The 16,129-nt window shown below is 30.2% G+C and overlaps 1 protein-coding gene across 2 annotated transcripts; it reads right to left on the reverse strand.

The window, feature by feature from the left end:
* Nucleotides 1–528: 528 nt before the first annotated feature.
* Nucleotides 529–7,021, reverse strand: LOC114185091 (disease resistance protein Roq1-like). Of its 2 annotated transcripts, none has more exons than XM_028072595.2 (5): nucleotides 6,345–7,017; nucleotides 4,893–5,994; nucleotides 2,541–2,813; nucleotides 1,530–2,411; nucleotides 529–1,219 (listed from the first exon to the last, which is right to left on the reverse strand). In XM_028072595.2, the coding sequence occupies exons 1-5, from the start codon at nucleotides 7,004–7,006 to the stop codon at nucleotides 611–613; spliced, it is 3,528 nt and encodes a 1,175-aa protein (XP_027928396.2). In that variant the 5' UTR covers nucleotides 7,007–7,017; the 3' UTR covers nucleotides 529–610. The 2 variants fall into 2 exon arrangements, with proteins under 2 accessions (XP_027928396.2, XP_085530146.1); XM_085674020.1 differs by having other exon boundaries at nucleotides 710–1,219; nucleotides 1,633–2,411; nucleotides 6,345–7,021.
* Nucleotides 7,022–16,129: the final 9,108 nt, after the last annotated feature.

Below are 16,129 nucleotides of genomic sequence, written 5' to 3' on the forward strand. Positions count from 1 at the left end.
TAGGAGCTAATAGTTAGTAGTTTGAACTAATAGCTAGTAGCTTGAGCTAGTTGCTAGTGGTTAATAGTTAGTATTTTATGTTAGTAGCTATATTTAGAGCTGGCAGCTAGAGCTAGTAGCTAATAACTTGAACTAGTAGATAGTAGGTAGTTAGAACTAGTAACTTGAGCTAGTAACTTGAGCTAGTAACTAGTAGATAATATACTTAACACATGTAATATGGTTTTTCAACATAAAATTGGTTATTTTATTATAATAATCAGAGCAATTAAATACAAATAAGTATAATATCAAATGACATAAATTTTAAACTGGGAAGGCATCTAAAATTAGTAATGTTTCACGAAAGACGTATACACATCAATTGAAAAAAAAATTAAACAAAAAAGATTATGATAATTTAACAAGTAATTTTATGTTTCAAAAGATTTACAAGACAAATTTTAAACGAAGTCATAGTTATGCTTACATTTCTCTTAGCTTGAAAAGGTTTCATCTTAAATATTGAATCAATATTTTTAATAATAATTTATGAATGAAAATATTTAATCAATAATTGTTAACAGAAAACAATGTTTGTAAGCCTCTGGTGTGTTTGCTAGGGTATTTATCAAAGTCCTGCATATGACAAATTGTTTTCTTTTGCCTTTGCATCAATATTCTCAACTTCGTCTTCATTTGTGACCAACCAATTGTAAGGAAGCTGGAATTTGGGACCAGAGTTGGTGCTGCTTTTTTCTACAAAATCAAACTTCACATGGCGAGGTTCTTCAAGCATCAATTCAGAATAAATTACATCTTCCCGGAATATACTCCTCATCCCCCATGCGTTTATCTTAACACTTGGATGCGCTTTAAATGAGATATGTGATCCTGTTTTCACAAAGTGACAGTGTTCTCGAGAGATGTAAATAATCCAAAGATGCTTTGAACTATCCACCACTTTGTCCCGCTCCAAATTCAGTGGCATGTCGAAGTATTCTTCTGTGTCTTCACTTTCAAAAGATAGATAAAACGGATGTGAAGAAGACCTAGCAACCACAGGACCATTGTTTCGTTCAAATATAACACAGAAAACAAAGCCAATCCAATTGTCATCCACATTAAATTCCACTATCCTTATAACCGAATCCCTTTCAAATCTATGTTTTAACCACCTTGGAAATTCCAAACCCCAAGGAACAACAATGTCAAAGCCACACCGAAAAGAACATGGATTCTGCAACAAAAGAAAAATAAAAGCACAAAAATTTAATCACAGTCAATATAACAATAGGAAGGTTTTAGTAAAAGTGATTTTTACATTTAATCTCTAAAGGCACTCCTAAATCTGAATGAAAGATCAGGTAATATTTCAGGGTAAGTTAAGTTCTATAAGGGTATACGACTCATGATACTCAATTATAACAACAAACAGGTTTAAGTAAAAGTGAATTTGACATTTAATGTCTAAAGACACCTAAGTCTGAATGAAAGATTAGGAAATATTTCATCCAAAGATAGAGAAAGGGGATATGTAGAGTGCGAACCTTAGCTAGTCTTACAAGCCATGCAAGTTCTAGGTCTTTGAATCGGGCCTTCGGATAGAAATAATTGGTTATCATGGTACAATCGAAAAGATATAGGCCTGACCTGTGATCACGAGATCCAGATACCGTTTTGAAGTACCTTCCAGTTGATGAAGTACTTATTTTTGAAAGGTTAGGCAAATATTGAAGCGTATGGCAATGGGACACGTTTAAATACGCTAGACTCTTAAGCCTGCTAATGGAAGGTGGTATAGCAACAAAATTGTTTCCCTGCAGATTCAGTCTTTCTAAACACAACAAGTCTCCAATAGCATTAGGTACTTCAAGTAGATTGCAGAAGCCTATGTCCAAAAGAATTAAAGAGGTCATGGATAAAGAAATGAAAAACCGTAAGGACAAATCAGTAAGTTGAAAACAGCCAGAGAAATCTAGAGTCTGAAGAGATTTCATGATATTATTGTTGCTAGGTATACTAGCAAGGCTTGTGCAGTCTCTCAAGCTCAAGAATGTAAGCTTTGCAAGGACTCCAATAGATTCATGAACCGAGGATAAACTTGTACATCCATCGAAGTCAAGGTACTCAAGAATTGTTGTCCCTGTAAAATCTGGCGTGTTTTCAAGTTTAGTGCAACCAGAGAAATGTAGAACTCTCAAAGAACTTAGATTAAATCCGTTGCCTAATTTGAAGCTGATTAGATTAGTACAATTTCTTAAACTCAAGAAAGCAAGCTGTTGAAGAAGCCCAATTGAAGGGTGCACAAACGATAAATCTGTGCATCCTGAAAGATCCAGACGCTCAAGATTTGGGACCCCAGTAAAATCAGGAGTCTCCGTAAGATATTTTGAGTTACTCAAATCCATTCTTTTCAGACATGGGAAATCCTGTGGTGAATTAAAACAACCAGATATTAGCATCTCCTTTTAAAACATATATTTTCATTATGTCACTTATAACAACCACAAAATTAACATCTCTTTTTAAAAAAAATTAATAAGAAGACATTAAAATACCTTGCGGCCTTCCCATAAGCAGTTGATGCTACTATTAGGCATGTTCAATTCCACAAGGCCAGAGGCTGCAAAACTTGATGGCAAAGAAGCAAAAGGATAATCATGCCACAAGAAATATCGCAGCTTCTGAGAAAGAAAATTAAGGCTTCCGGAAAACCTTTTATGATATAATATGAGTAATTTAAGGTTCTTCATTTTTGACAATCCGTCGATGCTACATTCTGAAATAGCTTCCTTTTCATTTAGAACTATGGCTTTAACATCATTTGTTCCCTGAAAAACATGGAATAAACATGTGTAAAAGCAATCAATCACCTCAATAACACAGTATTATTTTGTTCCAAATATGAGATCTTTAATAATATCAATGTCGTAGAAAAATTATAAGATGGGATAAAATATCTTGATGTAATTAATCAATTGTTTTATATCATGATATGATACATTCTTTCATATTTGGTTATACTGAGAGTTAGGTTAGAAATGTATAGGATAATTATTCTCTCTTTTAATCCTTTTCTCATTTCATTTCACTTTTATCTTTGTAACCTTTCATAATCATCTTCAATTTTATCTTTTAATACACATTATTACCACTTATAATTGCTTCTCCTACAAAGATTATTGAACAAACTATGTAATAAATTATCTCAAATCTAAATTACATTTTTTAGATTTCTAGTAAACTTTAATTTTAATTGGATGGGATATAAATATGATAATTTATTAGATTTTGAAAATTCAAAATCAAGATTAGTCCAAGTCTATTCAAGTATTAAAATGTTAGTTTGGGTCAAACTCAAGTAAGGTAGCATTATTCAAATTTGGGCCGAATCAATCTGAACTAGAGTTAAGGCAAATTAACCTGAACCCACGTCGAGTAGGCTTGAGCCTAGCTCAATCCGAATCTAGGTGAACCCACATTCACTCGACTCAAGATGAGTCCATGTTTAGTTAGGTCCAAAACTGTCGATCCACGTTTAGTCAAGTGGGCTCAAGCCTAAGTCGGTCCTAGTTCGATCAAGATGAAATCAGGCCTAGCCAAATCAAGAAAAGAACAAGTTTAATCGGTATCAAGTCAGGTCAGACCTAGGCAGAACACAGTTGACCCAAACCTAGGTCAACACGAGTTAGCTTGGGCACAAGTCAGCCTAGGAAAAGGTATAACCAAGGTGGATCGAGCAGTCGAGTTAAGCCAACTCAGGCACATGTTAATTCAAGACGACTCAGACCCGTGTTGGCCTGAGATGAGTCGGGCCTAGGTCAAGTCCCCCTGGTCATAAGTTGAGTTGAGACGACACAAGTAGGTCAAGTTTAGTCACCTCACACAAAGATTGAGTCAAGTTGTATGAGTCTAAGTCAAGTTGAGTTTCCTAAGCCTCGACGGAGCTGAGATGCCTTGGCCTGGGTCAAGCCCAGTCGTCTAGACTTGGGTTGAGTCAAAATGCCTAGGTCTTGGTCGAGCTTATTTGCCCAAACTTAGGTTGAGCCAAGTTGGCATGGGTCAAGTTGAATTGAGACTGGGTAGAAGAATGTTCAAAGCTCAGTTGAGCTGAATCATACAGAATCCTAATTGAGCCGATGTACTCAAAATGAGTTGAGTCGCCTCGATCTATATAAAAATGCTAATGAAAAAAAAAATGTGAAGATTAGTACAGTGGAATATTGACTAAAGGTCCTAGACTATACGAAGTAGTGGATCAACTAATAGTTTAAGGGCATCTAATGGTACAAGATCGTCTGTCTTAATCGAATTGTCTGACTTCTTCATGCCTCTGTCTTTGGAACTTCAGAAGGTATCAAATTGTCTACCTTACATTAGTTATAGCTTCCTCATTTGACATCAGAGTTCACTTGGACTCACGTTTTGAGTGCACATGTGAAGCATTGTTCACTTATCTTCCAATTGTTTTCACATATTTTACAAAATTTAGTTACACAATTATTTTTCTATATAAAATAGTTACAGAGGATTTTTGTCAATTGTGAGTTATTTTCTTAAAAAAATAACACAACTAATATTTAACTGCAGAAGTGAAATTTGGTTTAGTGAATTCCAACACTAGCTTTTTCCTCGAACCATTAGATTTCAATCTTTCTCGTCCATGAATTTTTTTTTTTTCTCAAATCACAAAGAGAAAATATAATTATTGCATGGAAAGAAATGAATGACATTTAATTTTAGAAGTCATAAAAATAGAACATTTAGAAGTTATAAAAAAAGCTTAAATGACACACTAAAATGATGGAAGTAAGTACTATTAATATTCCTCCCTAATACCTAAATATGTTGCATGTTGAAAAATAGAACATTATTCAATATTCACTAACTTGGAAAATATAATTTGTTACCGTTTGGGTCGTCAACACATGAAAGAAATCTTCATAAAGCCATATTCTACTCCATGATTCTGGTTCTTCTGGACATTGGTTGCGAACAATCTTCTTCCCCAATTCTTGCAACATATCATGCATATGAATTTGTTGATCCCTAATTGTTATGAGAGATTTCTCAATCATTCTTTGAATTCCAATATGAGGGTGTAATCCACAACACTCCAGAATTCGCTTAACATAATCCTCCCTCTCTTCTTTAAAGAAACAAGCAATGTGTAAAAATATTTCTTTTTCCGTATAGTGTAGCCCATCAAAACTTATTTGAAGTACATCCATGATTTTATTATCTGGATTGTTCTCAAATCTATCCAAAGTATCTCTCCATTCACTAGAATCTCTTCTACACAAGAAAGACCCTATCACTCTAACTGCTAATGGAAGACATTGGGCATATTTGAGTACCTCAGGAATCAACTCCACACAGCTACTACTGTTTTGCTCTTCACTTTCGAACGCTTTTGTATAAAACAATTCACGAGCATCTTTATCATTCATTAATGAAACCTCGTGTATTACATGAGCTCCATAAACTTTTAGGATATGCTCATCCCTACTGATTATAACCATTCTACTTCCTCTGAAAAGCAATTTAGAATTTATTGCCAGTTCCTGCAATTGCTCTAATTCATCAACATTGTCAAGAACTATTAGAACCTTTATCTTATGTAGCCGATTTCTTACAATCCCTGATATTTCAATAGGACTGTATGTATCTAGACATTTTTCATCCAAAGTTTGATGAATAATTTGCTTTTGAACAGCAGTATGGCCACCATCCCTATAAAGTTTGCTCACATCCTCAATGAAACAAGAAGCATCAAACCTATGAGACATTTTGTCATATAGCACAACTGCATGAGTCGTCTTTCCTATTCCACCCATTCCCCAAATCCCTAAAACTTGAACATCATCACTTTTTGAACTTAACCTTAATTTATCTTCTAATGCTTGTACGCGTGGTTGTATCCCAATAAGATCATCAACAAACCCAGAGAATTTATGACCCAGTGTTTCTATTACCGCTTGAACAATTTTTTCAATTTCCCGAAATTCTGGCCTGGAGATGAACAGAATTATATATTAACAGAGTAAAAAACTTTAATAAATGATATATTTATTTTATTTAAACGAGTGTTTCCTATATTAGCTGAATTTAGAAAAAGAAAAAAGTAACATTATTTATTCCATTATCAATAGTGTTTTACTTTCAATCTTTAATCAATTTCTATATATATTATGATGTAAAAATGAAAGATAAAATTAAAGCGGTATAAAAAATTTATTGACATACTTTAACTTCCCTTTTAACCTAAAGAAAAGAAATATATTTTCCAAAAGAAAAAAAGGAAAAACTCATTTCAAAGTCTAAAATATAAGCAAAGAAAGAACCTTAATTATAACACATACTTGTATCTGACATCCCAACCAGTTGAGTTGGCCAAATCCGTCATAGCTTTCTCCCATCGAAGGACCTTGTTTGGCTCATTTCTTAATTTCAATCTGTGTACAAGGAAATCAATCTTATACGCCCCCCTCTGATGTCTAACGATAGATGGATCAACATCATAGAAAACAGGGAAAACAGTTTGGTTAGATTGCTGTTTGCAATCAGCTATAGTGGCCATTTCGTCCAAACACCACGAGGAGGAAGGATAATCTTTGGAGAAGACGATGATAGAAATTCGAGAACCTCTGATTGCTTGTAGAAGCTGTGATGAAATGGATTCTCCTTTGCGGAGCTTGTGGTCGTCTTTAAAGACAAAAATACCCTTCCGGAGAAGATGAGAGTAGAGATGATCAACGAAAGAGTTGCGGGTGTCAGAACCTCTGAAACTGATGAACACATCGTACCTGTAGTCTTGGTTTTGGATGGTGCCCGAGGAATGATCGGAAGAAGAAGCAGATTCTGATGAGATAACATTGGAAGAGGATGATGGAAGACCCAACCCGCCCCAAAACCTTCTAAACCCTAATTTGTCTGTCATCATCATCATCATGGTAGTGGTGTTGATTAGGTACACTCTGCACATTCTCTGTAGAAATGTCCATGAACAATTTAATATGTGCATAGAAATGTCCATGTATTCTCACGAAGGAACCACTTAAGAAAATATACATCATCAACTATTTAATATTTGGAAAATAATTTTTTTATAACTAAATTTTCACAATTTTCACTTATAATTTTATAATTTTATATGTCATTTTTAAGTATTTTTTTTGCTTTTTTTTTCATTTTTAATATTCAAAAATTATTTAAAAAATTACATCTTATATTATAAAAAAAAATTGTCAAAATTTAATAGTCAAAATATCATTCTCCTCCTTAATATTTTTCACGTATATATATTTATAGTAAACGAAACTTCATTACTCATTTCTTATAAGGTTTTTATAAATAATTATATTTTAAATTATATGTTGTGGGAAACTCAAACAACTGTTAGCTTTAATTGATGTCTTCTGAGTAAATGCGATAAAAAAGAAAAGAAATAAACAGCTATCAAAAATAATATAACTGTTCTTATTTTATTGAAACTGGGAAAATGTGTTTGTGATATTAGATGCAGCACTTGATAATTTATTTTAAAAAAAAATTAATCATTAAAAATTTAATTTGTATATTTATAAAGAGAAAAGAAAATTGAAAAGCTAAATAACAAAGGTAACATGCGTACAATAATTTGTTAGATATCAAATTATTATTATCCATAGAAATATTATATAAATATGTCGGTAAAGTATCATTGGAAAAATATATATTGTCCTAACAAAGTGACGTTCCGAGGAAATTTGTATTTATGAGTCTTTTGATCATATTTTTTAAAAAGAGTCGGTTAAATTTATTTTAGAAAAATTAGATTATGTTATTTTAGAAGATAATATTAAAGATGAAGTCGTTATTTTTAAATTAATTTTTTTTTTAAAAAGCAATATTATTAGGATAGAATTTAGATTTAAGAGTGAAGTCCTCAACTTAAATAAGAACTTTACTTTTAGTTTTTTTATTTTTTTTTACGGTGCAGTTTTTATTTTTTGCGAAATTTTAACTTTTCAGTTTCTTTTAAATTTGTATTATTTATATAAAATTTTTTTACAAAATTTTGTTATCAGGAAAGATTATATTTATTTTTTTTGTAAAAAAAATAGTGAAATTATCATCTACAAAACGACTTCTTTGTTCATGAAAAAAAAATCACACTCTACCTTAACAATATTGTTTTTTCAAAAAAAGAAAAAAAGAGAAACTAGTTAGGAGAAGACGACTTAACCTTCGATGCGTCCTCTCCGTAACATCTTAATCTCATTTTCCAAAAAATAAATCAACAAACCGTTTTTACAAAAACATGATAAAAAGACCCACAAATACAAATTTCCGGATGTTTGGACATGATATCTTCCCACACAACGAATTTTCTATTAGAAGTAACGACAAAATTAAGGAATAATTATGATGCCATGCGTTATTCGTCCTGAATCATGACCCTTGACCAAGTCTTTCAATAATTTTATTTTATTAATAAATATAATACTCGTTCACATAAAATAATAAATATAATTGTATTCCTATAATTTGGCTTTTCGAGTGTTGCTGTAGTTTTTTTTTCTTCTTCTTCAAAATAGTTTCAAACATTTTGTTTTTAATCCGGTTATAAGTATACTTTAGAAAATGTTAGTTCATTACATCATAAGAATACCAATATAATGTCAATGAAAAAATTGTTATCATATCATTCTATTAGCATAATAATATACCCAAACGTTAATTTTACGATGACAGTACCAAACATGGTTATATAAATAATAAATTTACATCATTATTGGAGGATTAATTTATATATATATGATTTGATTTTCCTATAACGCTAAAATCACTGACAAAGGACAACTAACCACAGTAATTTGAATGTATAGAAGAATTCAAATTCTTATATTTTGTAAGAGTTAAAGGACAACTAAATCTTACAATAATTTTCCTAATTATATTATACATCTTTAACATCGTTAGACTTGATTAAAACGTTTACTAAAAAAAATCAAATTAAATAAATAATATAATGGAATATATATGTTATGATGTCATTTTTTGATAATACATTATGAATTCAACAACTATTTTGAAAGAAAAAAAAAGTTATAAAGACAAAAGCGAAAAACACTAAATTAAAAAAAAAAACTAAATCACATTAGTTATTTTTTCTATTTATTTATAATTTATGTCACGCACACTCTTTCATTATTTTTATGCATATTTTTTCTTATACGCACACGCCCTATATCATCTTTCTATCTAAAACGGTATTTCTTTAATAAATAATAAATGGTTAAAATATCTTTTTGTCTCAATTTTTGTCAAGTTTTGTCAAATAAGTCATAATTTTATATTTGTGTTTAAATAGGTCCCAATTTTTGTCAATTTTATTCAATTGGGTCCTTTCTTGCTAACATTATTTAAATCATTAACGGTCATAAACAGTGATAGTCACGTGTCACTTCGTGATTTTTTTTTATTTTAATTTTTTTAATTCTTTTTTAAATGTTCACATGTCAACCCAATAGCGTGTCACGTGTCAAAGTCAATATTCTATATTCAATTTAATCCCTATATTTGTTATTTTTGTTCAATTTAGTGCCAATTTTTGTTAACATGAACCAATTTGGTCCTTCTCCAAATTGAAACCAAATTTAATTTTTATATTAAAATTCATAATTTTTATTAAATATTTTTATATAATATATTAAAATCAAATCATTATAAATTTGATATAAAAATTAAATTTGGTCACATCTTCGATAGGGACAAAATTGATCAATTTTAAACAAAATTGGGACGGACTAAATTGAATAAAAATAACAAATATAAGGATCAAATTGAATATAGAACATTGACTTTGACACGTGGTAGGCTATTGGGTTGACACATGGACTTTTAAAAAAAATTCAAAAAAATCAAAAAAAAATCAAAAAAACCACTGACACTTGGCAGTCACTATTCATGGTCGTTAATGATTTAAACGCTGTTAGCAAAAAAGGACCCTATTGAACAAAATTGACGAAAATTGAGACCTATTTGAATACAAAACCAAAATTATGACTTATTTAACAAAATTTAACGAAAATTAAGACCGAAAAGGTAATTTAACCATAATAAAATATACAAAAACATATATATTTTTTCTTTAAATAAAATTAATGAAAAAAAGAGTTAAAAAAATATATTGTTAGACACTAATCATAGTAAAGTTTCAAAATAAAATTGTCAAAAATAATAGTAACTTCTTTATTATAGTGTCAAATATAATCAAAACTCAAATAAAATAGAAATGGATGAAATATGTTTTTGATCTGTCAACTTTTAGTAAAAATTGTAACTAGTCCATCTTTGAAACTTTAGTTCAATTTAGTCATCACCTTTAGAACTGTGTGGATTTAGTCCATTTAACTAAATTTTGTTAAGTTTATGTAACGTTTCAAACGGATCTTATGATAGTATTTGATTTGTTTACACAATTTAACACATTTTTACTTCAACGTTATCTGATAAATGATCATAAAATGCATCTGAAACGTTAAATAAATTCAACAAAATTTGATTAAAAAGACTAAATTCATGCAATTCTAAATATGATGACTAAATTTGGTTAAAGTTAAAAAAAAAACTAATTTGTTTAAGAGAGCAAGACAAAAAAATATTTAATCTATACAGAAATAAATAAAGTATAACATTAGTTATTCCATTACAAGAAAAGGGATTTCAACTACCCCATAACAGAGAAGGCCAAAAACTAACTCTATAAGAGTGGGTGATGATGTAAAACGACACTAAATTAAAAATAAAGCAAAAAATGGGCAAATAAATAAAAATTTAATATATTAATTATAGGAAAGGTCACACGGATACTAAAATGGTAAATAAAAGTTAAATATATCAGGGAAAACATATGTATTACCCATGTGTGTTGACTTTTTTTATAAAAAAAATATAATATAAAAATAAATATAAACAATTTTTATAATTTAATTTAAATGAATATAGATTTTATTTTATTTTTAATTATTTTTATTTATTTAGTAAATGATTTTTTATTTATTTAATTTAAAAAGTTAATTAAATTTAAAAAACACTTAAATTTAAAAAATAGGTTAAATTTAAATAAAATAATAACTTGAAGAGTATAATTAGAAAAAAAAGTGATAGACAAAAAAAGAAAGTCTCCTTGTATAAGTATAGACTAAGGGTAATGATATTTTGACCTACTTATTTTGATTCACTTTTAACCCACCATTCCAATTATCTTTAGATTATCACATTATATCATTAAAAAAGAATATAAAAATGGATAATTGAAGGTTGATTAAAGTGATGAGTTAATCCATTAAACTTATTTTTTTATCTATCATATCAATTAAATCACTCAAACTCTCACAAACTTTATATCCAAATCCACTCACTTTCACCCTCAAATCCTTTCAAAGAAACACACAAAAAAATCATCAACTCAAATTCACTTGTATCCATCCAAACTCATCCTCACACTCTCCCCCAAATTCATTTTCTCAAAGGAACACATCCTAAAAGAGACATTGCTTAGGTAATTGTACGAGGAGATAGGAGGAGGGAGAAGTGAGGAGTGAGAGCACAAAATCACCCCGAATGGGATTCCAAACGCTTCTTCAACTATTCTCCTTCTATTTTTTGTATTTGTCACACCACAACACCTTCCTTTTGTTTCTCTGATAAAAAAAACTATTTTTTACTATTTTTTCATTTTAAAACTCAGGAAAGAAGAGAAAAAACTATTTTCATTTGTGTGGTTGACCCGCTGACCAGGTGGGGTTAGTGATGACAATTCGGGACAGGCCAAGTGACTAGCCCACAGGTCCATAGAAAAAAACATGGAGCGGGCTGTAATTTTGAACCCGCTAGCCTGCATAGGTCCACCCCACACAGGCCCGCAAACTGCACAGGCTAAAGGTAGGGCGGGGCGGGTTGGCCTACTAGCCCGTTTACAAAATTAAATATTCTCTTTTTATAATTCTCAATTATTCATCATGCTATTTTTATAAGTTCCTTTTAGGCTTAATTACTCAGAACATACCCAATTTGGTTCCAAAATTTCAAAATAGTACCCACTTTAAAGTTTGTCTCAATTTAGTATCCAAACTCATAATGTGCATCAATGTAGTACCCTCAGTTAAGTTTTCGCAAACGCCGTTAAGTACCTTGCCACATGTCAGCCTCTGGTTTTTTTAATTTTCTTTAATTTTTAAAATTTTTAATTTTTAATTTATAATTTTTTTTAAAATTGCCACGTGTCAAATCCTTGATGTGACACGTGGCATTGTTAGTGACACGTGGCAAGGTATCGCCACGTGGCAAGGTACCTACCAAGTGTCATTGTCTTGATTTCAACTTAGTCCCCATATATGTCTATTTATTTCAATTTAGTACTCATATATGTTTATTTGTTTCAATTTTGTCCGAATATTTTTTTACAAAATAGAGAAATATTGTGTCTCCCTTAAGACCAAATTTATTATTTATATAAATGTTATATTTATATTTGTTATTAAAAATGACTTATAAAATTAAGTATTGAAATTTATATTAAAGTTAATAGTAAAAGTCATGAATAACAAATTTACCAAAACTTTGTTATTCATGAGTATAACAAATCTCAATGTAACAAAACATAAATTTGTTATTCATGACTTTTACCATTAACTTTAATATAAATTTCAATACTTAATTTTATAAGTCATTTTTAGTAACAAATATTAATATAACATTTATATAAATAATAAATTTTGTCTTAAAAGAGATACAATATTTCTCTATTTTAAAAAAAAAATATTTGAACGAAATTCAAACAAAGAGTAGAGACTAAATTGAAACAAATAAACATACATGGGTACTAAATTGAAACAAATAGACACATGTAAGGACTAAATTGAAATCAAGACAATGACACTTGGCAGGTACCTTGCCACGTGGCGGTACCTTGTCACGTGTCACTAACAATGCCATGTGTCACATCAAGGATTTGACATGTGACAATTTTTTTTAAAAACAAATTCAAAAAACCAGAGGCTGACACGTGACAAGGTACTTAATGGCATTTGCAAAAACTTAACAGAGGGTACTATATTGTTGCACATTACGAATTTGGGTACTAAATTGAGACAAACTTAAAAGTGGGCACCATTTTTAAATTTTGGAACCAAACTGGGTATGTTCCGAGTAATTAAACCTTCCTTTTATTATTATTATTATTATTATTATGTATAATCATTATATATGAGATAATGATTTTAGTTCTTGAATATGAAATATCTTTTTATGCATTTTTTGGTTAACAAATTTGTACATGTCTTGTCTTGTAAGGTGACATGTTGCTATTGTACTTTAGTTGTAATCTTTATAATCTTCGTTGTTATTGTTTATTATCTTTGATTAGTTAGATTAATTGGAATTATTTTGATAGGAAATGAATATCAATTATTATGGGAAAAAAGTTTTATTCTGCTCATCACAAAAAGTTTTTATTTTTCTCATCACAAATGTGGACAAGCCCGCAGACCTGTGGGCCAACCTGTGAGGCTAGGTGGGCTAAGAAAGTAAACCTGATTTGGCCTGGCCCGCATTTTGTTGACCCGCTTTGTCATCCCTAGATGTGGTGGATCACAAAATCGATTCCGCATTTCTAATGGATCAATAATCTGTCCACTTTCCATATGGATCACTCTAAGTTTGAACTTGTCAACTACCTTTAACGATAATTATATTAAAAATAGTTGTTAAAAGTGATATACAAAGATAGTTAAAATAAAATTATTGATATAAACATTTTTTTAATATTTGTTATATTTTGATGACTATCCTTAATCTTTAATTAAATAACAAGTAGGTCATTTATAAACATAATTATTTACTAATTATCCTATTTCATATTACATCATAAAAATATGGTAAGGCTTAAATATTGTTTTGATCCTTATTTTGATCCAGTTTGTTCAGTTTGATCCCTTCTTTTTTTTTTTACAAGTTCAATTTGGTCTCTGTTTTGTTAAACTATGTTTAATTTCATCCTTTTCGCTGACGTCGTTTAAATTGATAATGACAAAGTGTACAAGCTGACACTATTCATATTACATGAATTGTTTTGATTATAATTGTTTGTGTTTTATTCAAATAAGTCTCTATTGTAGCTAAATTTGTTCAATTTAGTCTCACCCTCCACTTCATTATTACCCTTAACCTTTACTTCATTATGACCCTCACCATGGACTCCTTCATCACCCTCACCCTTCATTTCATGACCCTTCACCACTATCACCTATTAGATTATGAATCATAAAGATCAATCATATAAATCATAAACCCTACATTAATTGAAGAGTTCTCAATATTTAAACAAATAAAACGTGAAAGCGTACCTCGTTATTAAGATAGTAGGTGAAAAATTAGCACTTATAGAACACACGAAATCAATAAAAGACCCATCTTTCTGTAAGTGTGTTGAGACCATGATGTTCTTTTTCTGGTAGGTTTTTCTAGAGCGCATCATACAAATGTATTTTACATCATCTCATAAAAACTAATTAATGGGTATCAGTTTTATAACCTTACCAGCAGAGATCAGGGACCTCTCAACAAGTTCCTGAATACTTAAGTCCATCAAAGACCGTTCATTGAACAATCCAACCCATCACGGATCATTCATCAGAAACCCAATATATATTATCCATAAATTAATAACAATTGTGCAATATAATTGATATTTACAAATAATATAATTTATTAATTAATGTTAATCCACAATAATAATAAAATAGAGAATAATAATTTTACATAATAAAATTATATAAAATACAACAATCTCCCACTTGGATAACATTAATAAATAAATTAATTATATCAATTACAACATAAGCACAAATACCAATTAAGAAATATAAGCATGAATCACAAAGATAATATCCAATAGGGATACATATCATATGCTTAGATTTCAAAAATAATGGATAATAAATAAAATAAAATAAAAACAAACATAACAAATATGTGATCCCAAAATGGTTCATGCATCTTATATGCCGAAAGAGATGTGATGAGCATAATGTCATTGATAAATTTACATCTCATGAAAACCATAATAATATAGAGTGTACATCTCAGACTCCCACTAACCCAATACATCAAAAGACTTAACCACAACTATATGAGTTAAATGATTTTGAAAAAACTCCAATAGCTAAGCCTTTAGTTAGTGGATATGCTAGCATATCTTATGTAGCAATATGTTCAATCCGAGTCTGAAAATCTAAAACTTTCTCTCTAACAAACATAAATTTTATATCAAGATGCTTTGAGCATTAGAACGTATGTTGTTTTGAGAGAAATCCAAGGCAGTAGTATTTCCACAATATATTACAAGTAGTCTAGAAATACTTTCAACAATTTAAAAATCAAAAAGTAAATTTTTGGCCACATAGTTTGACAAGTGCTTCATAACAAGCAACATACTGCCTTCAGGAGTAGCTATAAGAGTTTGTTTAACCCTCTTCCAAGAAATAGCTTCTCCTTCCATCATAAAACCAAAGCTAGAAATAGATTTTCGGTCGTCAGGGCAACCATCAAAACCAGAATAAAAAAAAAAAAGAATCAGAATAACAAATGACCTGAAGTTGATCATACTTCCTATAGGTCAACATGTGATCCTTGGTTCCCTGCAAATATTTAAAGACCTTTTAATGGCTTTCCAATGACCCAAACCTGGGTCGCTCAAGTATCTCCCTAAAGCATTAACAACAAAATCAATATCGGGACGAATACAAACTTGAGCACACATTAAACTATCAACAGCGGAAGCAATTAAGGAACTTTTCCAATTCAACTCTATTATTATCTATCAATTTTAAAGATATTGGCATTTAGAGAGCTTGTCACCTTTTTGAATAGGTGTTACACATGAGGAGTAAGAATGCATGTTAAACCTTGAGGATCAATATATCCTCCTTGAGACAATCCAACAATGCCATGTGACCTGTCACGAAAAACTAAATGCCTAGAACAACAAGGGCATCACCAAGGTCCATCATATCAAAGTGGCTATTTAACACAAATTTTGTCTCAGTCAAAAGTTCAACTCTACTACTAGCAAGAAGAATATATCATCAACATATAAGAC

The sequence above is a fragment of the Vigna unguiculata genome, chromosome 5 (assembly GCF_037176805.1).
Source record: "Vigna unguiculata cultivar grain cowpea cultivar isolate G323 ecotype 2 chromosome 5, ASM3717680v1, whole genome shotgun sequence".
Classification (NCBI taxonomy): Eukaryota; Viridiplantae; Streptophyta; class Magnoliopsida; order Fabales; family Fabaceae; genus Vigna; species Vigna unguiculata.

What these genes read in the sequence shown, in the direction of transcription:
- LOC114185091 (XM_028072595.2), bottom strand. Translation starts at nt 7,006, where the DNA reads ATGCACATATTAAATTGTTCATGGACATTTCTACAGAGAATGTGCAGA. An exon ending in GCTTATGGGAAGGCCGCAAG is followed by an intron (nt 2,412 to 2,540) that starts GTATTTTAATGT and finishes AATTCACCACAG; the next exon opens with GATTTCCCATGTCTGAAAAG. An exon ending in GGCTTGTAAGACTAGCTAAG is followed by an intron (nt 1,220 to 1,529) that starts GTTCGCACTCTA and finishes CTTTTGTTGCAG; the next exon opens with AATCCATGTTCTTTTCGGTG.